This window comes from Pistacia vera, unplaced genomic scaffold (genome assembly GCF_008641045.1).
Source record: "Pistacia vera cultivar Batoury unplaced genomic scaffold, PisVer_v2 Contig44, whole genome shotgun sequence".
In the NCBI taxonomy this organism is placed as follows: domain Eukaryota; kingdom Viridiplantae; phylum Streptophyta; class Magnoliopsida; order Sapindales; family Anacardiaceae; genus Pistacia; species Pistacia vera.
The window spans coordinates 355,603-383,398 of record NW_022196268.1 but is presented as its reverse complement, the minus strand read 5'-3'; the positions used below and the strand labels follow the sequence as shown (position 1 = coordinate 383,398).

At 34.0% G+C, this 27,796-nt stretch overlaps 3 protein-coding genes across 3 annotated transcripts; 1 reads left to right on the top strand and 2 right to left on the bottom strand.

Annotated features, from left to right (window-relative positions):
• Nucleotides 1–555: 555 nt before the first annotated feature.
• Nucleotides 556–9,151, bottom strand: LOC116144180 (iridoid synthase CYC2-like). Its single transcript, XM_031429635.1, has 3 exons — nucleotides 9,128–9,151; nucleotides 8,136–8,583; nucleotides 556–1,019 (listed from the first exon to the last, which is right to left on the bottom strand). The coding sequence occupies exons 1-3, from the start codon at nucleotides 9,149–9,151 to the stop codon at nucleotides 556–558; spliced, it is 936 nt and encodes a 311-aa protein (XP_031285495.1).
• A 749-nt stretch (nucleotides 9,152–9,900) lies between these two features.
• Nucleotides 9,901–20,767, top strand: LOC116144179. Its single transcript, XM_031429634.1, has 5 exons — nucleotides 9,901–9,907; nucleotides 17,795–17,867; nucleotides 18,982–19,108; nucleotides 19,194–19,508; nucleotides 20,223–20,767. The coding sequence occupies exons 1-5, from the start codon at nucleotides 9,901–9,903 to the stop codon at nucleotides 20,493–20,495; spliced, it is 795 nt and encodes a 264-aa protein (XP_031285494.1). The 3' UTR covers nucleotides 20,496–20,767.
• A 4,580-nt stretch (nucleotides 20,768–25,347) lies between these two features.
• Nucleotides 25,348–27,444, bottom strand: LOC116144228 (annexin D2-like). The gene is made up of 5 exons (XM_031429682.1): nucleotides 27,293–27,444; nucleotides 26,504–26,649; nucleotides 26,128–26,346; nucleotides 25,772–25,984; nucleotides 25,348–25,698 (listed from the first exon to the last, which is right to left on the bottom strand). Exons 1-5 carry the CDS (start codon nucleotides 27,366–27,368, stop codon nucleotides 25,402–25,404), a joined length of 951 nt encoding a protein of 316 aa, XP_031285542.1. The 5' UTR covers nucleotides 27,369–27,444; the 3' UTR covers nucleotides 25,348–25,401.
• Between the last annotated feature and the right edge of the window lie 352 nt (nucleotides 27,445–27,796).

The following is a 27,796-nucleotide window of genomic DNA, read 5'->3' as shown; positions in this document are numbered from 1 at the left end:
TACTACCCTACTTGCCACATATTGTTAACTAGGAGCCGGTGGATCATCATCTAAGGGAGCACGATCAAGGTTTTGAATAATTAGTTCCGAGGCCTTACACAAGCCAAACTAGTGCAAAAAAGGCCTAACCTCTGTAACACAAACTCACCCTCGCTCTTCTCTTCAACTTCAACCTTTGAATTCTAAGGTATTCACTCTTTTCAACTGTTTCTTGCCTGTTTAGTTGCCGAGGTAATGAGGTTAATTTTCTCAAAAACTTATTTTTAATTCATATTAGACAACTTTTTACAGTATTTAAATTAATAAAAAAATGAAGTTAAAAAAAATATTTTTTGGTGGTAAAAAAAGAAAAAGAATTAAAAGAATTAATCATAGTGATGAATAATAAAATTGTCATATAATTTTAGATGCTTCAAAAATTAAATAAAATTAAATGAACAAAGGATCAAAATCCATAGATGATGTGTGTCCCACGTCATGAATTCATCCGTTTATTATAGAGTATATATTCTACAAATGTATCATATCAGTTGCCCCCAAATAATATTCTTGCTTTCATGGTATAATTTTCGTGCCTCTCAATCTGTCCACCCACATTTTAATACTCTTGAGTGAATCAACATAGCCATGAAACCCAAATTCTCTACTCTTGTTCATGCTACAAATGTGTTGAAAATCAAAATTCAACACAATTTTGAAAGCATCAAAGCGAATTATCTCCTCCAATTTGGTGTTAAAAAGCCCTTGTTTCTCCACAATCTCATCCCAAACTCCTCCCTTCTCCTTCATCATCTCCACCAAATCAAACCCTTCTGCAATTTCATCATCAAACTCCACAAACTTGACCTCAAACAATTCACACAACACTTTCCATAAGCTTTTCCATGTAAAAACATCTCCATTGGTGCAATTGAATGCTTGATTCTTAGCCTTATCAGATAAAGCTGCCCATGTTTGTTGTTGTGCCAATACACTTGCGTCAGTCATATCACAGAAGTGCTCCAATGTGTATCGAGTTCATAGATATAAAAATAAAAACAAATAGTAGATTAGTTTATCAATACGAAAATTCTTAGATGCAAACCTCTTGAAATTTTTAATACCCATTTCAAAACATCTGAACACAAAAATTGACTATATATAGTGGAGCAGGATTTGGATAGGCTTCCCATCTTGTAATTTTAGATAATTTTCTTTATTTAACTAAATCTTATAATTTTTCTTAAATTGAAAGCGATAAAGCTTACATGTTAAACAAAATAATTTTGGTTGTTTTAATTAGTGTTTTGTTCCTTCATAATTAAACCATATTTTTTAAAACAATTAAGGATATAAGAATATCAATTATATGTCCATCGACCAAAAAAAGTACATGCGTGTAACTTTTTTATTATTATGGGAACTTAACAGAAAAATTTACATGGAGTTTTTAAATAATCATTTATAATATAGCAACTTTTATATTTAATTACATTTTTCCTTGAAAATTCTACTTAACTTTTGTCGCTACTTTAAAGTGTTCCTCCTCATTCAAATTTTTTTTTCTTTTTTTTTTTTTGGGGGGGGGGGGGGGGGAGATAAACCCAATGATTGCTTTCTCGTGACTCGAGCACAAGACCTCGGAGTATAACTACTTTGGTGGTTAGAGAGCTTGTATTGGGCCAAAAGGAAAGAGGTCCTTAATCAAATTTTTGGTTTAGTTGTTCAAGTTTTTCAGAGAATGACAGATGAAAAACTAATATATTTATTCATAACAAAAAAGCTTCATTATATAGGAGAAAACAAAACAAGAATACACTTTACGTTACCTACTCTGGATACTATTTAGCTAACACTAGCAAGAAACAAAAAGATAAACATCCATTATCCTAAAAAATTGCAACACATGATTAGCACTTATCTAGCTAATATGCAAACTAAAACCAGCTATTATTGTCCATTGTCCACTTCACACAGTGTGTTGTTAGATGAAGTTAAAGCTTTCTTTTAAAACTCGAAGTCTCACTTCTTAACACTCCTTCTTGAGACTTTTGGGTTTTAACTGCCAACTTATTTCCCAAGTATTCAAACATGTTTCGGGGTAAAGCCTTAGTGAAAACATCAGCAAGTTGCTCTTCCCCGTCACAATGAACTAGATGAATTTCATTGTTGCTCTCCGCTTCTCGCACAACATGATACTTGATTCTTATGTGCTTCGTCTTTCCATGATTCATTGGATTATTTGTGATCTTCACAACAGATTGATTATCACAATAGATAATTGTGGGATCATCTTGTTCTTGTCCCAAATCAGAGAGAACCTTTCTAATCCATGCCACTTGATTGGTTGCACTAGTAGCAGCTACGTACTCTGCTTCACATGTTGATTGAGTCACAATGTCTTGTTTCTTCGATGCAACAAAACCCCCAGTTCCCAGGCTAAAACAGTAACCCCTAGTACTCTTCATGTCATCAATTCTTCCACCTCAATCACTATCCATATAACCTTGAAGTTTAAAATTACCAAGCTTGTTAAACCAAATGCTAAGCTTCATTGTCCCCTTTAAATATCTCATTATTCTTTTTGCTGCACCTAGATGAATCTGACTAGGACAATGCATGACCCGTGATAATATGCTAGTAGCAAACATGATGTATGGCCGAGTCGTTGTAAGATATAGGAGACTTCCCACAATGCTTTGATAAATGGATAAATTAACTGGCTTCGACCTATCATTCTTACTAAACTTTTCATTGTGAACCATAGGAGTTGGAACCAAATTACACAACTCCATTTTGAATTTCTTCAATAAATCCTGCACATATCTCTCTTGACAAATAAATATCCTAGTTGATAATTGAGAAATTTCTATGCCAAGAAAATAATGCATATCTCCTAGATCGGTCATCTCGAATTCAGAGTTCATCCCCTTCTTAAACTAAATAATATCATCCAGATTTTCCCCTATGGTTAGCAAGTCATTGATGTATAGTGACACAATCAGTTTTGCTCCATTTTCTTGCTTAAAGACATAAAGTGTTGTATCATCTTGCTCCTCTTGAAGTGTTTTCCAGTTAAATAGGAATCAATTCAACTGTACCAAGCCTGTGGTACTTGCTTAAGCCCATAAAAAGCTTTAGTAAGCTCGTAAACTTTTTCTTCTTGCCCAACCCCCTCAAACCCCTCCGATTACTCAACAAAAATTTCTCCCTCAAGATAGTCATTCAGGAAGATTGACTTCACATCTAGCTAATGAATTAACCACCCTTTTGTAGCAGCCTTATTGTATCCAACCGTGCAACAGGCACAAAGGTTTCTGAAAAATCAATACCATTCTTCTGTGTTCTTCTTTATTTTTGAAGACCCACTTGACAACAATTGGCTTTTTATGGATTGGCCTATCCATTAGCTCCCATGTGCCATTTTTCTCAGTCATCCTCATCTCCTTTAACATAGCTTGCTGCCATTCTTTGTCCTGAGCCCCATCTTCAAAGGTGGTAGGCCTTCAAACATCACTAAACTTCTTTTTATAAATTTTAGCAATTGATTCGTACCTTAGAAGAGGATGATCTTCATTTTCCTGGTCAAAATCATTCTGTGTATCTGGCACTTGTTCTCCTGGTTCTTCTTCAGCTTCAAATTCATGAGCTGGACATAGTTCTTCCAACCAATAGTTATATGGTTCCCGCTTTACTGAACCTTGTTTATCCTAAGACCATGTTTCATCTTCAACTACTGTCACATCGCAACTCACAATTAATTTGTTTTCCTGAGGATTATGTACCCAATAAGCTTTGCTATGATCACTGTAACCAACAAGTATACCCTTATCTGCCTTCTGACTTAGTTTATCTCTCTTCTCATCTGGAATGTGATAATAGCACATAGAACCAAATACCTTCAGATCTTGGACTGAAGCCTTTTCATCATGCCATGCTTCATATGGTGTCTTCCCTTTGATAGCTACTGTTGACAGGCTAATTTTTAGGAAAATTCTTGTGTTCACTGCCTCTGTCTAATAGGACTTTCGCATATTCTTTTCTAGCAATATACACCTAGCCATCTCCATGATAGTCTGATTCTTTCTCTCAGCCACCCCGTTTTGCTGCAAAGTATATGACACCATGAGCTGATGCTCCATCCCAAATTCATCACAGAACTTGTTGAACTCAAAATTTCTATATTCTTGACCATTATCTGAACTAATCTTCTTCAAAGTGCACCCAGTCGAGTTTCAACCAACACCTTGAACTTCTTGAAGACTTCGAACACTTAATTCTTCTGGCTTAGAAAGTATACCCAGCACATCCTAGAATAGTCATTAATAAACAAAAGAAAATAGCGATTATTATTCAAGGATGTTGTTCTCATGGGTCCACACAAATCACAGTGCATAAGCCCAAGCTCTTCACTTGCTCTTCAAGCTTTGTTTTTAGGAAATGACTTCTGCTTCATCTTTCCAAGCTGACAAGGTTCACAAATGCTTTTTTTTGGTCATATTACTTGGCTTTTCATAAGAAAATTGGTTAGCATCAGGCTCCTCAAAAAATGATTCATCCAGCTTCGTAGAAGTTTCCTTAGCCAATGCATCTGACTCATTAATCACTCCACTAGCCTTCAACACTGGCAAACCCAACACCAATTTTTCTTCATTCATATGATGTAATTTCCTCACATCACAATGCCCAAAATGCCTATGCCACAATTTAGCAACATCTACTCTACCCACGAATGCAGTTTCTCAGGCCAAATTTAATGACATGGGAAAACTGTTGTTTACCTCGGCAACCTTAACAAGCACCCTTTCCATTTGATCAAGAATGGTACAAGATTTATCCTTGAAAATCAGTGTATACCTATTCCTCATCATCTATGCAACACTCAATAGATTTTGATCAATCCCTAGCACATACAGTATGTTCCTGATCACCTCTTTCCCTGGTTAGTTTAAACAACTATGGTCCTCCTACTTTCTGCTTGCAGTTCTTCACCACTCCCAATGGTGATGAGAGGTCTATTCGTGGTATCCAAATCGTCAAAAAATGTTGAATCAAAAGTCATATGACTCGTACACCTGTTGCTTGTAAGCCAATCTGACCTATCTTGTCTTCTACATGTGACCATGAACATGTTCTCTCCACGTTCCTCCTAGGCCACGTTAGCCTCCTCAACATCCTGCTGTGCATCTCACTGACTGACCATCGGCTTATGACAATTTTTGGCCATGTGACCGTGTCCCTTGCACTTAAAACCCTGAATCTTATACTTGTTTTTCACCCAACAGTCCTTTTCAACATGATTTGTCTTTCCCTCCTTATCATCAGCATCCCATTTATGTCGTTGCTTGGCCTGAAACGCACCTTCTGTGCTTCCCTCCATTCTTCCTACAACCCTTTGCTCATTGGCTTGTAGAGAGCCAACAATCTCATTGATGGTTAGAGTGTCCAAATCTTTGGATTCTTCAATAGCATCCACCTTCGAATCGAATCTGGGAGGTAACCTTGCAAGTATTTTTAGCTTTACTTGCTTCTTTGGATACTCCTCACCATGAATCTTCATCTGACACAGAAGTTCTTAGACTTTGTCGACATATTCCTTCACACTATCAGTCTCCTACATCCTTAACCTCTCAAACTCCCTCCTTGAAGTCACCAACTTGGTTGATTTCACCTTATCTGACTCTTCAAATTCAAGTTGAAGCACCTCCCAAACTGTTTTGGCTTCTTCGTCAATTAGAATTCTTAAGAATATGGCCTTGTTCACCCTGCTTTGGATAAAGGCAAGAGCTCTTGAATTTTCTTGAGATTTTTTCTCGTTCTCCTTCTTTTGTGCACTTCTGTACTCGACATCATCTTCCAATTCTTTGTAACCATCATAGACAATATCCCATAANTTGCTCTTTGAGCTTTGTTTTTAGGAAATGACTTCTGCTTCATCTTTCCAAGCTGACAAGGTTCACAAATGCTTTTTTTTGGTCATATTACTTGGTTTTTCATAAGACAATTGGTTAGCATCAGACTCCTCAAAAAATGATTCATCCAGCTTCATAGAAGTTTCCTTAGCCAATGCTTATGACTCATTAATCACTCCACTAGCCTTCAACACGGCAAACCCAACACCAATTTTTCTTCACTCATATGATGTAATTTCCTCACATCACAATGCCTAAAACGCCTATGCCACAATTTAGCAACATCTACTCTACCCACGAATGCAGTTTCTCAGGCCAAATTTAATAACATGGGAAAACTGTTGTTTACCTCGGCAACCTTAACAAGCACCCTTTCCATTTGATCAAGAATGGTACAAGATTTATCCTTGAAAATTAGTGTATACTTGTTCCTCATCATCTATGCAACACTCAATAGATTTTGATCAATCCCTGGCACATACAGTATGTTCCTGATCACCCTCTTTCCCTAGTTAGTTTAAACAACTATGGTCCTCCTACTTTCTGCTTGCAGTTCTTCACCACTCCTAATGGTGATGAGAGGTCTATTCGTGGTATCCAAATCGTCAAAAAATGTTGAATCAAAAGTCATATGACTCGTACACCTATTGCTTGTAAGCCAATCTGACTTATCTTGTCTTCTACATGTGACCATGAACATGTTCTCTCCACATTCCTCCTAGGCCACGTTAGCCTCCTCGACATCCTGCTGTGCATGTCACTGACTGACCATCGGCTTATGACAATCTTTGGCCATGTAACCGTGTCCCTTGCACTTAAAACCCTGAATCTTAGACTTGTTTTTCACCCAATAGTCCTTTTCAGCATGATTTGTCTTTCCCTCCTTATCATCAACATCCCATTTCTGTCGTTGCTTGGCCTGAAATGCCCCTTCTGTGCTTCCCTCCATTCTTCCTACAACCCTTTGCTCATTGGCTTGTAGAGAGCCAACAAGCTNAGCCAAGAGGCTCCCAAAAAAAAAGCCAAAAAAGCCCAAATTTATTATAAACTTTTTACATTTATTCCCACCCAAAGTTTAACAAACTAGCAAGTTTGTACCTCTAGTTTTATATATTATAGTTTATACCCCTAAATTAACACATTGAATCTCTTTTAACAATGGAAGACTAAAATAGTCATTTCCATATCTCAAATTACTCACCCCCAATTCAATCCCAAAATTTGACATTCACATAAATCATCTTCAGCCCTCTTCTGCTACCAGTGGTTTGGAGTTGATTTCGGTCAATTTTGGTTCCGGTCGATTTTCTCACCAAAATCGACCGAAATCATCATTTTATCATTTCCCAACCTTGATAGCCCTCGATTTGACAAATTTTTGATGAATCTCACAACCCAACTCCACCACACGACAAACATTTACAGCCTTTTTGGCATGTACCCGACATTGTTGGCCTTCCCCGACACCACCATCTTCCTCCCCTTAGCCCTCTCACCAAAACCCCTATCATACCTTATCCGTTTACTCTACCAATCGTCGGCCATCGATATCTTTTGGGCCATGACTTTTCAAGCATTTTCTTATCAATCTTGGCATTGGAAATCACCCATTTCACCACCCATCACTTCTCCAACATCTACTCTCCAAAACCCCCCACCAACCTAACCTTGTTAGGCTACCGATTGTTGTCCACCTCTCCTAGTGATTTTTCATCTCAAAAAAAAAAAAATTGAAATAATTTTTTTAATATATGCTTATATTATTAGAGCCCCAAAGTAACTCCTGCCTAGGGTCACAAATGTTCTAGAGACGGCCCTGCTAATATGCAAACTAAAACTAACTATTATTGTGCATTGTCCACTTCACATGGTGTGTTGTTACACGAAGTTAGAGCTTTCTTTTAAAACTCGAAGTCTCACTTCTAAACAGTTGCGATGTGGATATCCAGAAGTTTGATTGCATATGAACCAAAGACTATTTCTAGCTTTTAGTTTACAGATGAAAATTTAAAAGAAAAAAAAAAGTGAATTATATATAAATGGAGAATGTTTTTTAAATAATTTAATTACTTCACATAATGAATAGATAATGTTAGAATTTTTCCTTAACATAACCCAAAAAAAAAAAAAAAAAAAAAACTTTATCTTTTGACAAATTCCTCCCAACAAAAGTTGAACCCTAAATTTTCAAACATACATATGTATGATCAAAAACTTGTTATGTGAAATGGGTCATTTTGTTACCTGGATTGTGAAACAGCAACTTTTGGTGCTTGCAAATGGAAGCATAAACTGCCGATGACAGCAGCATATTGTGCACACTTCTTGAAGAAGCTCTAATAATAAAATAAGAACGATGCACAGAGAACGTTAAAGCTGGCGAATACGAAGCCACAAGGTCTTCCAAAGCGTAGTAAAAGTTCGGATATGGAAGGCGCGATGAGTCCTCCACAAACGGCAGCTCATGACGCACGAGTTTCCCAGCCAACGATGGGTCAAATATCAGACCCATGTAGTGTTTCGTCCCCGTTTGCAAAGTCACGTGACGCAGGCGAGAAGGAGAGGCATTTGTGATCGCGTCGAGTACATTTTTCAGGATTGCAGAGTTCTTGGCGACGTTGAGTTCTTTCGTTTCGTAGAGATGGAAGGCCACCCAAAAGACGTCAAGTTCTGTTTTTTTGTTAATATTTGACTGCAAAGACGTAAATACCTTTAAATAGTTTATTTCTTAATTAGTTTATTATAAATTAAAATTTAGTTAAGTTAAAGTTTTTACTCAATTATTTATTAGTTCAAGTGTAAATATATATTTTTCCTTTTGTTTATTTAATTAACTAGAAATATTGATTTTCTATGTTAATTAGTAAAGTTTAAAAAACATTATAAATTTAGTAGATTATTGAATAATAGTGATGAGATATTGATGACATTATAAATAAATATTAAGGTCATTTAACTTTAAACAATTTCATAGTATTACTCATAACTTTTTAAGTGAGGTTAACTGTTTTTTTTTTTGACTTTTTAATATTTGACTTTTTGACTAATTTAAAAATAACAAAAAATTTATAAAGTTAAATATTTAAGGGTATTTTCATCTTTTCTGTAAAATGTTAACAGAAAAGATAACAGAATCTAATAAAGGGTGGGAAAATGTCATTTTGAAGCTTGAATGGTGGGAAGGTGTCGTTTCGCCAAACCATGGGTTGGAAGATTTCATTTTCCCTTAATTATACAGGATTTCTCATGTGCCAGTCCATGTGCTACCAAATTTATCCATAATTATCGTATAATAATGGGAGAATAACATTTTCCCACCCAAGGTTTGGTGAAACGACACTTTCCCACACTTCAAGTTTCAAAATGACACTTTCCACTATTTGTTAGGTTCAATTATATTTCCCGTTAATATATTACTGAAAAGACGAAAATACCCTTAAATATTTGACTTTATAAAATTTTTATTATTTTTTAATTAGCCAAAAAGTTAACTATTAAAAAGTCAAAAAAGAAAAAATAGTTAACCCCACCTAAAAATTTAGGAATAATGCTATAGAACTGTTTAAAAATAAATGATTTTAATATTTATTTATTTATTTATAATGTCATCAATATTCCATCACTATTATTCAATAATCTACTAAATTTATAATGTTTTTCATAATATAATGATTTTCATTTTTACTAATTAATATAGAAAATCAATATTCCTAATTAATTAAATAAACAAAGAAAAAAAATATCTTTACACTTGAACTAATAAATAATCAAGTAAAGATTTTGACTTAACTAAATTTTAATTTATAATAAACTAGTTAAGAAATAATTGTTTAAGGGTATTTTTGTTATTTCAGTAAAATATTAACAAAAAACATAACAAAACCTGATGAAAGGTGGGAAAGTGTCATTTTGAAACTTGACAGGTGAAAAAGTATTGTTTTGCCAAACCTTGGGTGGGAAAATGTCGTTCTCCCTGTAATAATGCATAATATAATATGTCTAAGTGGACATGGAAGGTGATGAAGCTGAATAACAAAGGAGCCACGGACTTTCCGTGGGAGGTGGTTGTTTAAGGCTTCTACTAAGCTTAAGGGTTGACATTCCTGCATTGACGCCTACATCCATAATATAATATGTCAAGTGTCGACGCATTCAGCGTCCATATCCAAGCATGGGGACCATGACATGGTCCATGGCCTAGGAGGATCATAGGGACGTAGTCAGGATTCTGAGTTAATGGGTTCAAAACATCAAAGTTGATAAATTTATAATAAAATATATATTAAAATAATAAGCATAAAAAATTGTACTTTTAAAAGTTATATATATCAAATTATCAATTCTACAATTGTCCTCGATGATTTTTCATATTCTGAAAACATTGCATAATTGTTTTATTGACAATTTCATCAAATATCTCTCACTCAATATATGTAATAAGACAATCATTTAATAATTGATCTCGCATTCGATTCTATAGTTGATTTTTCACAATCTTTAGCATAGAAAATGCTCTTTCAACACTTGCAATTGCAATAGTTAATATCAATGCTAATTTCACAAATAAATAAACCAAGTGATATACCACGTTTTTCTTTGTTTAAACCAACTTTTTAGCAAGAGCATCAATTTCATTTAATGTCAAAAAATCATTATTATAGCATGGTCAACAATATAAGTATCCAAACATTACAACAAAATTGTTCTACGGTAACATGGTAGGATTTTTTTAGCATGCTGTTACAGCCCATGATACTAAAAAAATGAGGCTTTGGTATAAGGCTTTGGTATCACTTTTTGCATGTTATTAATAATTATTTAAATTTTATTGTTGAGTATATTATAACACTTGTTTGTAGTTACAGATGATTTTAGCTAACACTTTGTAAATTTTATCAATTAGTTTTCCATAACATTCTTAAAGTGTTATAGCTTTATTCTTTTGTAACATTCTTAAAATCTTATAGATTTGTAATCTATAACATTTTTAAAATGTTGTAGACAAGTTTTCCTTAACATTGTTAAAATGTTATAGAACAATTATCAATAAAAATATTATATGATAGAAAAGGAGAGGAAATGAAGAAGAGAGAAAAGTTTAAAAAGTATTAATTAATAATTTATTTTATGGGGTCAACATGAAGTTAAATGAGGATAAAATTGCAAAATCTATGAAGAATTAATACTTTTTTTAAAGTTTTGAAAGTTGAGTGGGTTCAATTGAACCCACAATTCACTATGTGGCTACATGCCTAGAGATCATGGCCACTTGAGGTGGAATGAAATTGAAAATTACTTATAATCAATCTTCTAAAGCCCGAACCATTCAATGACTCAGTCAGCTGGCCAGGTCTTGGGTTGACCGATCCTACCGGTTGGAAGGTCGGTCCGACCGGTGATTACCATCAGGTCCTACAAGTTTAAAATCCAGCAAACACACCCCAAAAAATCCTCAATCAATCCTTGGAGGTTTAAAATCCAGCGAAAACACCCTTACAACTTCTTTACTTTTATTTTTTTCCTCTTTCTCTGTCACTTTTCTTCTTTCTTCTATTACTTTCCAATTTCCCCTCTCTCTTTTGTAAGTTTTTTCTTTCTTCTTCCTTCATCTATTCGTCGTCTCTAACTTCTTCACTTCATCCTCTTCCTTCTTTTCTCCTTCCCCTCCACCATACTTTTCTTCGCTTTTGGTTGAGCCACAACATGCTTTTCCACCAAAACCCCATTTTTGTTTCTTTCATCAATCTTTACATTCCACAAAGCATCAAATAGAATACTATTAAATTAATCCCACATTATTCTTCATCATATACAACATTATTACAACTACAAAACCAAACAGGGAAAAAAGAATCAACCGTTTGAAGAAGTACAGCACAAATCGGTGAAGTTCAGCTTAGGCATGAAGAAGTACAAGACTACAAGTTTGCTGATAAAGTTCAACTGGGTTTGAATGTGATTGAAGATGCGAATGCAATTGGAGATGTAATTTGAAGGATGCAAATGCAGGGAGATTGAAGAATGAAGATGAATGTATGCAATTTCAAGTTTTTGTGTAGCGAAGGAAGAAAATATCTCGATTGAAATAAAGAAGTGAATGCAAATTTGGAAGTGGGTATTTTTAAACTTCTTTCTAGGGTTTAGATTTGCAAATAGTTAGGGACCCAGTTGGGATCACGGACCGATGGTTTGTCACTATTTTTCAGTTTGATTGTAGTCCAAAACGGTTTTTAATCTATTAATAGGTTTATTATACAACTGGATTGAAGTTGTGGCTAGTTCCCGGTCGAACCAATTAAATCGACCAGTCTGGTCTGGGTTTGAAAACCTTGCTTATAATATATCAATTTCACCAATTAAAAATTATATTTACTCTCTTTGATCCACATTTCCAAAGTTTAAACTTTAACGTCTTTGTTGTTACGAAATCTCGCAACAACCAAAGGTATCTGATTGACCTTGATGGAATCGAAAAAGATGATCATGTGATTATAAATAATCAGCAAGTAAATTGACAAAACTAATCAAATTAAATGCACAAAAGCTTTTAAAGTGGTTAGGTGAGCTAAACTCTTCAAGCTCACATCCACTGTTATCTTACTAATGTATTGAATTATAAGAATAAGCTTTTGTATGGGCCAAAAATTGTCTTAAGCCTAATACATCTACTATATGGCCACTATATGGCCCAAGGCCATGGCCTAATTTCGGTTGGGCCTATGAAAAGGTTCATGTCACGGGCCAAACCCATGACACCAACCTAGCTTCTCTCTGGATTAGGTCACTCAGATTGAGCTTCATCATTAGCCTATCCAAGTCTAGGCCCATTGGCCCATGATATCTACTGGGACTAGAGTCCTACTCAAACCCTAATACATCTATTTCTTATTCTATCTTTATCCTAATTCACCGAAGATCCTGAATCTTATGTGAATTAGGACTCTAACTCCTTCAAAGGCAAGTAAATTAGGAACTTCCTATTCAGTAGAACTCTACCATTATCGACTTAGAGTGCTACTAGGATTCAAAGATCCTATGAGCACTATATAAAGAGAGGCCTTGCCTTTCATAAAGCATCCAATATTCAATACCACCTACTAGTTCCTAAGTTCTTNACGGTCAAATAAGTTAGGCTTGTGGCAATCATGAGTTTTGGGCATCTTTTTATGACAGAAATAAAATGTTTAGATAATTTCTCAGTGTAAATCTGATTTGATTTGGTTTGCAGCCACAAAGTTAAGGGATAATGATGCATTAATGAACAGTGTCATATAAACAGTGATGAATAGTGAACAGTGTTAAATAGTGCTGACGATGTCAGAATGCGATGAATTTTGGCGTGGCACTCCGAAACGATCAAATAAGTTAGGCTTGTGGCAATCATGAGTTTTATCGTTTTTTAGTCTTTCGGAATCATTTAGATGGGTTTTTAGGCCTTTTTCTTATGTTTGCAAACTTCTAGAGTTTTTTTGGATTTATCTGCAACTTTTTGTATGTTTTGGGACCTTTTTGTGATAATTGTTTAATGTTCTTTTTCTTGGTTTTTTTTTATTGTTTAATGTTCTTTTTCTTTGATTTTTTTTATTAGGGCAAACTATAAAAAGCCTATTATAGCCGTAATAGGGCAGTTTTTTATGATTATTTTTATTAAATAAAAGTTTAAGAATCTTTTGTGGTTGCTTATTCAATCCAGTATCTGAACTTGATATATTTAGTGGTGGTTTTTCATATCAATTGTTTCTTGATTGTTCAGTCATCTTATTATTTCGACATAAGATAAATTTTTGAATTATCTTACCAGAAGACTGTTCAATTCAATCAAGCTTATAAAGCAATTGGATTATGCAAAATTGAGGATGGTTGAGTAATCTGTAATATGCAAGTAAAGCTTATTCTGTCAATAGAAAAATGCTATTAAAAGTATTAATTTTTATAGATGTAAACAAATTAAATATAAATTTGCTATTTTATTAAGAATTTGGTCCATACTCTTTTTTTATAGGAAAAAAATAGGAGAAGCTGAGAAGTTTTTAAATTTATGCTTTCAGTAAAGCTTAGTGTTTTTTCATTCAACAACACTATGTTGATTCCATAAGCATTTTTACTATGATTATATTTATAGTTATATACCGTATAGAGTTTCTGAGGTAAGATCTCAGGTAAGGAATTATATAGACATTCGACAATTTTAGTATTTTTTATTAGAGTAAACGACATGTTCCCACCCAAGGTTTAACGAAATGACAAGTTTCCATCCTTGGTTTTATAGATTCCAAATTCCCATCCTCCTAAATTAATATAGTTAGCGACTGTTGGATTCGGGAAGGTGCTATTACCAAATTGCCCCATCTTCTTCTTCTTCATCCCCCCTCCTCCAATCCTCCTCCCATCTTTATCTTCTTCATCTCCCCCTGCCATACTTGTTAAATTGTTTTCTCAGTAGACTTTAAGAAAAAAAAAAAAATACAAAAATACAAAAACAGATCCTTAATAACCCAAGTAAAAGAAAAGAGAAATATATAAACTCTTCATTCTCTGGATCTACCCCTTTCATTTCAACTTCATTAGACCCAATAACTCCTCCGTTCTCACCCATCAACAAAATTAAACAAATCTCTTTACAACTTCATCAACTCCACGTTAAACTAACTTCATCAACTACGGATTAATCAACAAAATAAACAACTTAGATCTTCATCAACAAATTCAACAGAAACATGACCCAAATTTTTTTTTACCAGAAAACAAAAACAACAAAAAAATTACACAAAGAGGGTGGGTGTTGCTTGATTGAGAGGGATTATATCATTAAAATTTTAGATCCAATCTATTATTAACATTTATTTTGACTTTTATTAATTTGGATTGATTTGAGTTTTCCGTTGTTAGATTCCGATTTTAATTAGTTCTTGGATATGAGGGGTTTTAAAATATAGTAAATAACAGTCTTAACTGTAACTGTTAAAAAGATGAAAAACTTAATTAAGGATGAGAATGTGAAATTTATGAAACCAGGGGTGAGAACTGTCATTTACTCTTTTATTATTATTAAATTCGTTTTTTAGTACCATATGCCAGTGGAGATAATTTTGATATTAACTTTCATTTCTTTGATTTATTATGATGATACTAAATTCATGAATGACTTTGTTGGGGAAACATTAGGCTTGTTTATGAATCAGGAATGTGTTAAGTGCATTTCTATATTGGATGCATAGGGTATATGTAACCCCTAAACTCTTCAACACTCTAAATATTTTGCTTTTTGTTGATCTTTTATGTATGTGCATGTGTTAAGTGTACTTCTATATTGGATGTCTAGGGTTATATGCAGTACGGATCCAAAAATTATTTTAGGGTGTGCCAATAAAACTATTGTACATTAATATTTTTTATCATATATTTTTGTTTAGGGTGTCAAATCTAGAAATATCAATTATTAAATTACTTAGATTTTAAAGAAACTTAAAACAATCCAAACAGTATCAAAAATTAAATAAAAAATTTTGTTTATTTAGCCTTATCATATTGGTTTGTTATAGTACAACATTGTAGCAATATATTACATCAACGTAAAATTTATATACTTTTTCATTAAATTTACAACTTGTAATACACTTATAAGATATTGTACAGTAACAAAGTCTAACCATATACATACATGTATTATATTTATTGGATGCAAAAATTGATGCACATAATTATTGTAAATGTAGCTAGTAGATAGTAGTCATCTTTCAAGCATTAAAAAAAAAAAAGATAGTATAGCTTTCAATAATAGACGAACATAAGTGGAAGATCTAACTGCCCACCAAACATTTCATCTTCAAAATTAATTAATAATAGGGACCTTTCATCAATCATATATGAAATTATAATCCTTTTAATTAGCTAGAGTTTTATTCATCTATATATAAATTAAACCGGTCTCCTCTTATGTGGGTTTTATTAGAAATTTATCAACCCTAAAACGTAAAATTTGGGAAATTGTATTTGTACGATATTATATAATAGCGATAACCCTTTTGTTCAAATTAAACTTCTTGAACAATTTGTTTTCGAGCAAATCTTTTTATAATTATAATATCACAAAACCAAGTGAATAATTTCATCCTACCTCTTCTCGTGTGGTCGGATAAAAATTTTGTAGTCATTGAGGTTAGCTATACCCAAGGGCAGATCCGCCAGTATGACACCCTTCAATTTTTTTTTCAAATAATAATATGTACAATTTTTAGATTTTGGCCAATCTAACAAAAATATTAATATGCAAGTTTTTATTTTGGCCTACTAAAAAATTTCGGATCCTTACTGGCTATGCCAAAAAAGTCCTGTGTTCGAGTCGCAAAAAAGATATCATCACATTTATGCAATTACTTTAGTTCATTGAGCTTGTATGAGTTTTGTGACCTTAAGGATTATGTAGACCCAGTATGAGTTTGATATCTCTGTTAAAAAAAAAAAAAAAAAAAAAAAAACAATAATCGTCATCTTCGTATACCTTGTACCAATTGTTTGTATTTTCAATTCATATAATTATATTGTATATACAATAAATGAAAAATAAATACATTACTCATAAATAGTCTTAGTATCAATAAATAAAGATTAATTTTTCATTTGTTTATTCATTTCATATTATAAGCTACCCCAACAAGAGACACTTGAGAAAATAATAATTAATTAATATAACCAAGTGTTATTTATTGTTATGTGTTAATTAATTGTTAATTAATTCTATCCTTTTCACCATAACCATAATCATATTTAGAAATTAATAATCTTCAACAGGGGAAAATTTATTTATTTTTGTCGAAAAAAAAAAAAAACAAGTTTTATGCTAAATTTAACCAATTGATAATAAAGTTAATACATCACATGTCAAATTTGGTGAGTTTTATATTATTATATTATTTATAGATGTTTACAATTATCCAAATGGGAAAATAACATTCTAACTCAAGTAAAACATTGTTTTCCAAAATCATTTCAAAAATCAATCTTTCAACCACATGATTCATCATTTATTTGAAAATTATAGGAAATTTTTTCATTACATTTCAGACTACATTAAAAAGAATTTCTAAATTATGAAATAATAAAAATTATCAAAGATAAACCTTTTTAACCTAATATTTTCTTAATTTCAATATCGATATCTAATATATTCAACTTTAGTTAAACAAAATAGAAGAACGTGGTAGACAACGACTCTAAGTAGCACAAAATAAAGGGATGATATATGTAAGACTTGAATTATCAAACCCGTCAATATAAACAATATTATTAAAAATTATTTTTGAGATTCATATCTAACATTTATATTTTAGTCAAATAAAATTACGAACATTATATATATATATATAATATATATTTGACTAAGTGTCAATGGGACAGCACAAATACAATTAAATTTAAAAATAAACGTTAAGTTGATAATATCATATTATTTTTTTACTCACTCTCTACTAAAGATAGCGAGTAGAGTACATCTGTGTACTCACGAGAGTACTTGTTTTTCAAATTAGTTTGGTGGATTTTTTTTTCTGTCAAAATTCCAAATTAAAAAATAAATAAAAAAATTAAAATAGAAATATCTGAAAACACGAAAACAAAAACAGAAAAAACAGAGCCAACACTTTCACTCAGACTCACAGAAAGAAGAAACAACAGAAAACTCAGACATGGAGAGAACACGCCAGTGAGGAAACCCACGTGTCAACTTCCGATCTGCTGACCTGGTCCGAAGTTCCTCCGTCGGAATCCGCCGCACCCGTCTCCGCTACTCGCTCTCACCAAGTAAAATCTCATGCATTTTTTTTTCTCTCTCTCTTTTTCTTTTTAAGTTTGAAAATGTGGGTTGTGTTTAGTGATTTTGAATTGTGGTGTGCATTGAATCTCAGCGTCCGATGGCATCAGCAAAGTGTTGTTCGGAGGTCAAGTCACCGATGAAGAGTCTCAGTCACTGAACAAGAAGTAAGTAAAGTGAAGATCTGGTTTGAAACGGACCGTTTTCAGCTCAGTTTTGGTGTAAAGTTAGTTTTTGAGCTGAGTTTAGCCGTGAAGTTTTGTTTTTTTTATTTGCATGTGAAGATGAGTGGATGTGAAATCAGATCTACTGTTTCATTTTCTTTTGAAAACGATGGGGTCTGATTAGTCTTTAAAAGACAAGAATTCGAACTGATTTTGATTGATTCTAATGCATTGAACAAATAAAAAGAAATTTTTTACAAGAGTCTTATTATAATGAGTTTCAAAATGTATTTCTTTTTTTATTTTTAAAAAAAAAAAAAAAAAGAGTTGATCTTGTTCTGGTAACAATTTGGTGCCTTATTGGTTGGAAAGTAATGGGTTATTCTAGTTTTGATGATTGTATGAAATCTTATGCTAATGTTTATCATTGTGCAATGTGTGCACGTAACTTGTTGGAGGAAGCTTTATTTTTTGGGGGTTTTTTTGGTGTGCAGTGAATTTAGTTTTTGCAGTTTTGCATGTTGGCGTGTGACACTTTAGAATCTGTTGCTTTTGCCAGGATTTTGAATTAGTTTTTGAAAATTTTGATCTTGCACTGGTAAATTTGGAGCCGAATGTGTTGATGGTCATCCTTTTGTTGCTTGTAATTTGGAAATGTATTAATCATTGTACAATGTAAACATGTAACTTGATGTTTTTCTTTTTTCTCTTTTATGGTTAGCAGTAAATGCAGTTTTTCTAATGCTGCATGTTGGTGTGTGGCACTTTAGGAATCTGTTGCTACACCTGGATCTTTAATGAAGTTTTTGAAATTTATGATCTTGTGCCGGAAAATTGGAGCTAAGTTTGTAGATGTTGAGCCTATTGTTGTTTGGAATCTGAAATGTAGTTTTCTCATCATGCCAGTGAGCATTATTTAATCTGTACTGAACTGAAAATCTGAACCATGCTTTGGGTGGCGAAAATGTTGAGAGTTTTAAATAAGTTCATGACACTGCATAAGGCTGCATCATTTAGTTTATGCATTGAAGGGCATGTTAGCGCCTTGATTTCAAGATATTTATGGCTATTATCTTTATCTACTGTGATCTAAAGCTTTTCGCTTTGACGTTTTCAGGAAGCCTTGTTCAGGTTATAAATTGAAGGAAATTAATGGCAGCGGCATATTTGCAGGCAATGGTGAAAACAGTGCATCAGAATCTGATTCTGCTAATCATAATAAAACAGGAGTGCGCGTTTATCAGGTACATATTTGGTCTCTCTATACACTTAGACATGAAGAGTGTTCATGATGCTAATTCACTTTACTTTTGGTGGTTGAATTTTCAGCAAGCATTGAATGGAATCAGCCAGATCTCATTCAGTGTTGAAGAGACAGTTTCCCCAAAGAAGCCTACCTCTATTCCTGAGGTAGCAAAGCAGCGTGAGTTAAGTGGCACATTGCAATCCGAGGCAGACTTAAAGAATAAAAAGCAGATATCAAATGCAAAGTTCAAAGAGATTAGTGGCCATGATATATTCAGCCCTGCTCCTGAAATTCAGCCCCGATCGCTAGCTGCTGCACGCTCCATGGAATCCAAAGAAAGTAAAGACATGGGGGAACCTGCACCTAGGAATGTGCGCACTTCCGTGAAAGTTTCCAATGTGAGTATACTTTTCCAGTGTTCTAGGATCTTTCCCATGTCCTTATTCAGTTAATTTAAATCTCTCTTTTCATGTTGTGACTCTAATTTGCATGGGAAATTAACAATAGACTCTCTAGCAATGCCTTGCTTTATATACCACTTTATAGGTAGCATTGTTTCAATTTAAAGGCCTTTTTCCATGAAAAATGGCTATAAAATCAAAGATGTAGCTCAGTTCCCTGATGCATGTGGAAGGCTTTAGGACAATTCAACAGTCAATATTAGTGCAGCTATTCTGTTAGATATCATGGAATGCGTACAAATATTTAAAAACTTTTTATCATACTTGACCTTTATCAAGCAAACTTAACTTGATTTTCTCACTCACTTGCAAGGGTTTTACTTTTATATCAACTCATGCCTATAATGCCCTTATCAAGTTCCTGCCACAATCTGGAATGGGATATATGACAATTTCAGAACTTTTTCTGTATCTACTCATTTTTTTTTTTATGCAAGTATGATGTCAATCATCTTCATACTACCTTCAAGTATGTTAATTGAAAGAAGACGTGCTTCTTCCACTTTTACCATTTGAATTCCCTTTCTACAGTTGGCTCATCTGAATTGTTTTCGGGTCATCTTTGGTTGGCTTGATGCGTTAGCTTTTCAACTTCCACATCTGTGGTATTTAGTGTGACTTGTACTGAAGAGTTGTTTTTAATCTTTATAGCCTGCTGGAGGTCAGAGTAATATCCTGTTCAGTGAAGAACCTGTAGTAAAGACCGCCAAGAAAATACATAACCAGAAGTTCCAAGAATTGACCGGCAATGATATCTTTAAGGGAGATGTACCTCCAGGATCAGCTGAAAAGCCTCTAAGCACAGCTAAGTTGAGAGAAATGAGCGGCAATAACATTTTTTCTGATGGAAAGGCAGAATCCAGAGACTACTTTGGTGGTGTCCGCAAGCCTCCCGGTGGCGAGAGCAGCATTTCCTTGGTTTGACTTGCAACCATCTTTGTTGTTGCATCGCTTAGTTATCAGTAAATGTCCTGTTTCTACGTATCCCAGTGTCGACGCTATGTTTTCACCAGTGAATGACCTGCAATGCTTGATGATGATCCTTGGTATAGGGCATCTATCTGAGTCTGTGGATTGTGGCTTATGCAATTCGTTTAGTTGTTAACTTTTAGATCAGAACCAGTGGGTGGTTGTCTAATTTAGATATTTAAACTTTGCTGTCTTTCTGGGTACTGTTTAATATGTTGTTTCAGTTTAGACTTCCATTTTCTTGAATAATTAAGACCCCCACCATTATCATCTGCTTGATGACTTAATGCATTGGAACTTTGAATGGAAAACTAGTGATAGCATACAGCTTTGAAAATGAATAAAAGACTATGAGTGATTAAATAAGTTATTCTTACCTTTATCCTTTATTTGTAGAAAATTTTGAATTTTTTCTTAAGCTCTTTAAAGTGTTAATATGTTTATATTTTTTTAGAATATGAGTGAAGGTTTTATTTAAAGAAATCTAGTTGTAAATTTAAATGATTTATTAATTATGCCTTTAATGAAATATATACTAGGTTCATAATCTAGTATTTATTAGTATGATTTAACAACTTCATTAGAGCATTCTAGAGATCAATGTTTTAAAAACCAACTCAAGGTGAAACTTGGCAAAGTTTTCGGGTCCTAGGTTGATCGTTTTGATCGGCTTGGATGACAAAACTTTTAAAATTTAACAAATACACCCCCTAAAAATTACAGTTAAGTCTTTATAGTTTTGAAATTTAGCAAACACACCCTAAATACAAATCGGTTGGCTTCTGGTTGGCGGTGGCGACACCCCAAATGCAATCCCAGTAGTCTCTTAAGCCTATTCCCCAAAAAATCTACCCAAGATCTAGCGTCAGCATTCCAGGCCAGATCTCATCGACGCTGGCATCGACAACCCTCCCCATCACCTCGAAAATAATTCCCTCTTCCTTTCGACCAAAACCCACCTCACCCCAACCCCGTTAGTCTCGCCAATCATCGGCCAAAGCTGGCTGTTGTCGTCGCTGTTGTAGATTTTCGCAAGTGTATGAAATCGTACAAATAATAAAGTGTAAAATTACAGATATCGAACCCAAGGGAATTACTATTATCAATTACCAATTAAACTATCATATTACTATTTGATCGATCCAAATTGTATCAAGGAAAATCTAAACTAACTTAACAATTGAATTTAAAAAGAAAACTGAAAAGAGAACAATTAAAATAAACCTTTGGGTAAAAACAAGATGACTAGACCTATGGCATAGACTTCACGCCAACTCTTATTCATATGTATCGATCTCTTATGCTAATTTTATTAAGTTCTTCCTACATGTCAAACTCCCTAAATTTCCAATAACTTTCTCTCAAACAATTATCAAATTAACCCCTAATTACTAACCCTAATTATCTCTAATCAGATTTAAGCAATTGGAGATCATTGCGTTCTATGGAGTTTACCAAAATCTCACAAGTCGCGGTAACCTATCTCTAGCTTTCGCTCAACCTATGGTTTTACTACCGTAGACCAACTAAGTATCATCTTTCAATCTCAACCTAGTCCATTAGTTAATTCAATTCTTGGGCCCTTAAGAATCAAAAGCATTAGGTATAATAGTAAAACTTAGGAAGAATTCTTAATAAAAATTAACAATCAAAGATTAATACATAATCAAGAGATTGGGCTACATCTAAGCAATAGAGAATAAATTTAGTTCATAATAAACATGAAAGAAACAATCATCTTTATTAAAACAATCATCATGAGTTTATAAGAAACGAACAAGGAAAACTTCTCTATATTGTGAATCAAAGTTCCAGAATTTTTGTTATTTCTCTTCTCTGCAAATTTTTCTGTCTTTCTTCTCACCCAAGAATCCTCCAAAATAATGCTAAAAGACTTCTCTTTATACCTCAAAAGGGTTAGGGTTTTATTTCTTTCAATTCTATTTGGGATAGGAATCTTAACCCTATTTTCCTACCTAAAAACGGATAGGTGATTTATAAGTTCCGTGACTGTGCCCGGCACTGTGCTGCGGCACAGTAGCTACTGGAAAAATTGTGCCGCGACACAGTAGTTATTGGCCTTCTTCCCGTATCATTCCGCTGTTATTCAGAGATGATGATTTTTGAACGCGAAAACGATGAAACTTGGAAAAGTGGTAAACATATGAAATGTAGCCCTTTGAATCTGATTTTCAACAGTCCAAGAATCATCTTAATCCGAGTTTTACAGCTCAAGATATTCTCAAAATACTGAGGCATGCTCAAGCTGGAACGTAATCTAGAATCTTCTCTTTACTTAAACTTCTATAACTTCTTCAATTCAACTCCGATTCTTGATCTGTTTGTTTCCACTCTTCACTCATCCCATTGCCAACATGATTCTTCATCCAAGCATAACATTTAAGCACTAGTAGCCCAAAAAACACTCAAAAACACCCGTGATCCCGTAAAAGACAATTATGAAAATATTAAGCAACTTTACCAAATTAAGCCTAATTTCCCACAATTAATCCCCATAAACCACTAATTAAATGTGTATTTTCAAGCTCTTATCAGTCGCCAAGTTCTTTCGATTTCCTGTCGATTCACTCACTGGAAATCAATTCCGTTGCCACCACTGCACTCACCCGTACTATTTCTTTAAAAGCCTTAAAATCCCGGTTTTCAATTATTTGTCGATCATCATTCCAAATTCTAAGGTTTTTGAGTGAATAGGAAAAATGTTAACCCAGCCCGATGAAGTGTCGGGTCCTAGTTAAATCGGTCGGGTCGGGCTAGGTTTTAAAATAGTGCTAGAGATGTTAGACTATATTTGTTATTTTTCACACTATTTTAAAAGTCAGACCAGACTGGCTGGTCCTACCAGTTGGACCGTGAACCGGTCACGTGCCCGGTTCGAGTCAGCATAAAACCCGCTATTGTATAATAAACCGCTTTAACCCGTCTTTGGACCATGTAAACAGTGTTGGACCGCCGGTCCAACTGGACTGCAAGAAAAACCGGCCCAATATGAAAAATGAAAAAACCCTAAATTTCTCACTTTCTCCCTTTGCGCTGTGCATTTCTTCTTCCTCAGTTCCTCTACGCGCAAAAAACTCTGAAAAAATTTGAATGAAATCGCGAAAATCTGAAAAATATCACAAATCAAAACTCAATCTTGCTGAAATCGCAACCATCCCTTGCTGAAATCACAACCATTCGTTGCTGAAATCGATCGCAACTCCAGTCTCTGAAATCGTGACGACGCGTTCCTCCCTTGCCGGAAATCGCGACGACGCGTTCCTCCCTCGCTGGAAATCGACGACACGTTCCTACCTCGCCGGAAATCGATGCATGAAGGCTGATTGGCATGCATGTCTTGACAATCCAATTTGATTCAAGGTGAGTTGTAATCTTCGGGACCTTTGCTGTGAAATCTGAAATGTGTGCTTTCTCTTTGTCCTTTTTTAATAGAGAGTAAGTTTGACTGTTTGAGCTACAATTTATTAACAGAATTCGCACCCCATTATTCGGGCAGTACTAGATATTTTATTGTACAATTTTTAAGCAACCGTTTGTTTGGTGCTGTTGCTGTTTGGCTGGAAGTGATGTATGGAGATTATTTTTGGCATGGAATTGTTTCTGACTTTGTTTGGTGCTGTTGGTTTTTGGGTGGAAGTGATGTATGGGAAGTATATATTACAATCTTAGTACTCTCATATTACCCTTTCTGAATGATGCATTGCAGATAGTCGATTGTTTGCGAATTTTGGTAACATTTTGCCATATGGATTCAATCATTTGAAGGTGTCTTCGGATGTCCTTCAAGCTCTGTGATTTCCAAACTTATAAACTATTTTTGCCTTGGTTGTCATATAATTTTATTTGTATTAATAAGAAGCATTTTCAGAACTAGAATTCAAGCCACTGTATAACTTTTATATGCAAATAAAAAGATCTACTTTTATGTTTATTTTATCATTTTTGCTTTTGTTTTGAAATAGTGTGAATCCAGATTTTGAAATTTTACTTATCCCTTTTATCATTTGGAAGCCATAAACTTTCCATGCTTTAGTGTAAAGAATTGGGGACAATGTACAATCCCAGTTTGGAGCCATTACACAACTTATTTACGTGGGTGTTGTAAATATTTTAATCTTGTAGTTGTTGTAATACAAATAAAGTTTCAACAAGCCAGTTGTAATGGTTGAGAGGCCAGCTTTTAATTACTCAACTTACTGGAAGAGGAATTCGAAATGTTAGGTTAACACTTAATATATAACAGTATGATTTTAAAATGTACCGACATCATTATAATATGTGATGATGTCATCAGTTTAACCAGTTAGACCGGTTAAACCGTGACCCGATCAACAGAACGGGTTGCCCTCTGATCCGATTTTTAAAACAATGATTTTTCATCGAGTAATTTAGATATTCTCGGAATTAGAATTAGTCGTATGACTGTAAGATTATACAGAGAAATTTCTCATAATTTTCTAACAATAATACTATATACACTAACCATTTTGTACTAATCCAAGTACTAACATCGAAAATTTGAATTATTTTTTTGGGAAGAACTTCAAATTTTCAATGTTAGTATTTGGATGAATTATTTTTTTGAAAAAAATTTTAAATTTTCAATATTAGTACTTAGATTAATACAAATAGTTAGTGCACGTAGCATTGCCCATTTTCTAATAATTATAATGGTAAATTGAAATTCTCATGTCCATGGCAAAAACAGTCTTAATATTCCATTATTTAAGAAAACACCCACATGTTCCAACTTACAACTCTCAGAAAACTGGCAAAGCAGAGAGTAATACAAGCACAATCAGCCAAGCATACAAGCAAAAGATAAAAGCATAGCTACTGTTTAAGCATCTCCATGTCCAATCAAAGCAAGAAGCATTTTCTCATAGTCCCCAGAAGTGTCAACAGCAATTGCCTTCTCCAGAGTGACACTGTTCCTCTTACGGTATTCCTCCTTAATGCGTTGCATGTCCACTTCAGCACGCGTTGTTACTACTCTAGTAAGAGCCCATTCATCCGTTCCCAACTTGTTGATGGCAAGGCGCAAAAGCTTCTCAAAGTACTTCTCTGGGCAAGTCAAGCACTTGATTGTTGCTCTCAGTAGTTTAAGAAAGTCGTCGTTGGGATCAACCTTCAAATTCTGAAGATACGAACCATTTTAGAATGAGAGAGAAGTAAATAAGGTATATAATAGCTACAAAACATTTCAATACCTTGTTGATGGCATTTCCAAATGCATTGTTGTAGTGATTGAGAGTTGCATTGAGCTGCGCCTTGCTCCGTGTAGAAATAATCCGAATAACCTCCTCATCATTATATTTCTTGTCTGAGATCTTCTCATGAAGAATCTTAGCCTCTGATTTTGCCAACAACGTGTTCACCTCATCTCCTTCATACCGGAATGTGCTCACAAGAGGAACCAAAAGCTGCAAGAAATCCAGAATTAGTGCAAAACAATAAACCATATCATGGATTGCAAGCACATTACAAAGAAAGTGTTGCACTGCAAAGAAGTGAATCGATTTTTTCTGTCAAGATGAAACAAGAAGTAAATTCTACAGTCTAAAACCTTGCGGTAGTCTCCGGTTGTGTGATGTGCAACATCTTCCTCGAGGGACTTCTTGTAACGAGCCTGGTAGGCCTGCTTCACTGCAAATAGTTCAAGCGAAGATCTAGTGCAGGCGATTTCCATGAGAACCCAGTTACTTGAAGTGAACCTCTTAGTCGCCTCATTGGCCAAATATGCATCACGTTCCGCAGGGGTCAATGTCCATAGCAACACAGCCCGCTGTTTTTCAATGCAAACAAAAACACAGACACACAAAAATCATGAAAAACTAAGACCATAGTGTACAAAATCAAAACTCTTTCACACCAAAACAAGTCTCCTACATGAAACAACCCGGTGAAATCAGAACAAAACTTAAGAAACATCACAATCTGACCTCAAAATCACTTGAAAGTTCTTTGTCCAGTGCCTTAAGAAGGTCTTCCCCATAAGTTGAAGCATAGACTTCTCTAATTAATTTGCGCTGCGCGGCGTTTCTGTGAGCCAAGATAGAGATGATCAAAGCCTCATTCGTGCCCCATCCTGCAAACATATCATCAAAGCAGCCCTTAATTAGTGATTATTATACATAGAAGCAACAAATCACATGAAATAGATGCGATATTGATATAACACTCGAATATAAGAACAGAGCATGATGAGATGATGCTAGATCTTAGATCCAAACAACAACAAACAGAACTATACAATAAACAGAGTAACTATAGTCTTTGAAGTCATCAAAACTCAGATTTTTCATCTCAACGTGATAAACAATTGATTTGACATTTCTAGACGCTTAAAAATCCAAAATTAAAAGAAAGACTCACCATTTACAACTCAAATCAACAATGAAAAACACACACACACACAAAAAAAAAAAAAAACACCCTTTACAAAAACAAGATTATACATAGATCCAACACCATCTTATGAACACTACATGATACAAAAACTTCTTCAAAGTCAAGCTAAGAGCCGATCAAGATCATATACGGTTGACTTAAAAGATCATCAAGAAAAAACCAACACAAACATAATCAACACTATAGAAGGCAGTGAATGTACATTGTAATAACAAGAAGTAGACGATCAAACATAAATGAAGATGAAACAGAAAGATCAAACCCCATAAAAAAAATGAAACCAAAAAGAAAAATAAGTAAAAGGGTGATCAAAAGAAGACCTTTAAAAGCCTTTTGGAGTTGCTCAGCATCTTCGGCTGCAGAGGGAGTCTGGGATGGAACTTTAAGGGTGGCCATTGTTTAATGTGTTTGTAGAGTATAGAAAACGTTTGAGATGAGGAAGAGGTATCAGGTTTTGAGTTATTTTATAGGGGAAAATGAGTTTTGCGGTGCATGATGTGTACAGAAAATGTGGTGAAAATAATTAGTTTTTTACTACCAAAGAGAGAGAGCAGATTAGATTAGATTAAGTTTGGAAAGGGTTTGTGTCAAAAGTAGACATAATTTTATTAGATTTGTTACCATATTTGAATGAAAAAATAAAATATTAATCAAATAAGATTTTATTATCAATTTATTAAAAAAAATAAAGAGTGCAACTAGTAAAATATTAATCTGTTAATTAATTATAATTTAATAAGATTTTATTAATTATAATTGTTTTCAAACCGAAACTCTTATTCATCGATGGTTCTAGAACCCAAAACATAAATTATGATAAATTA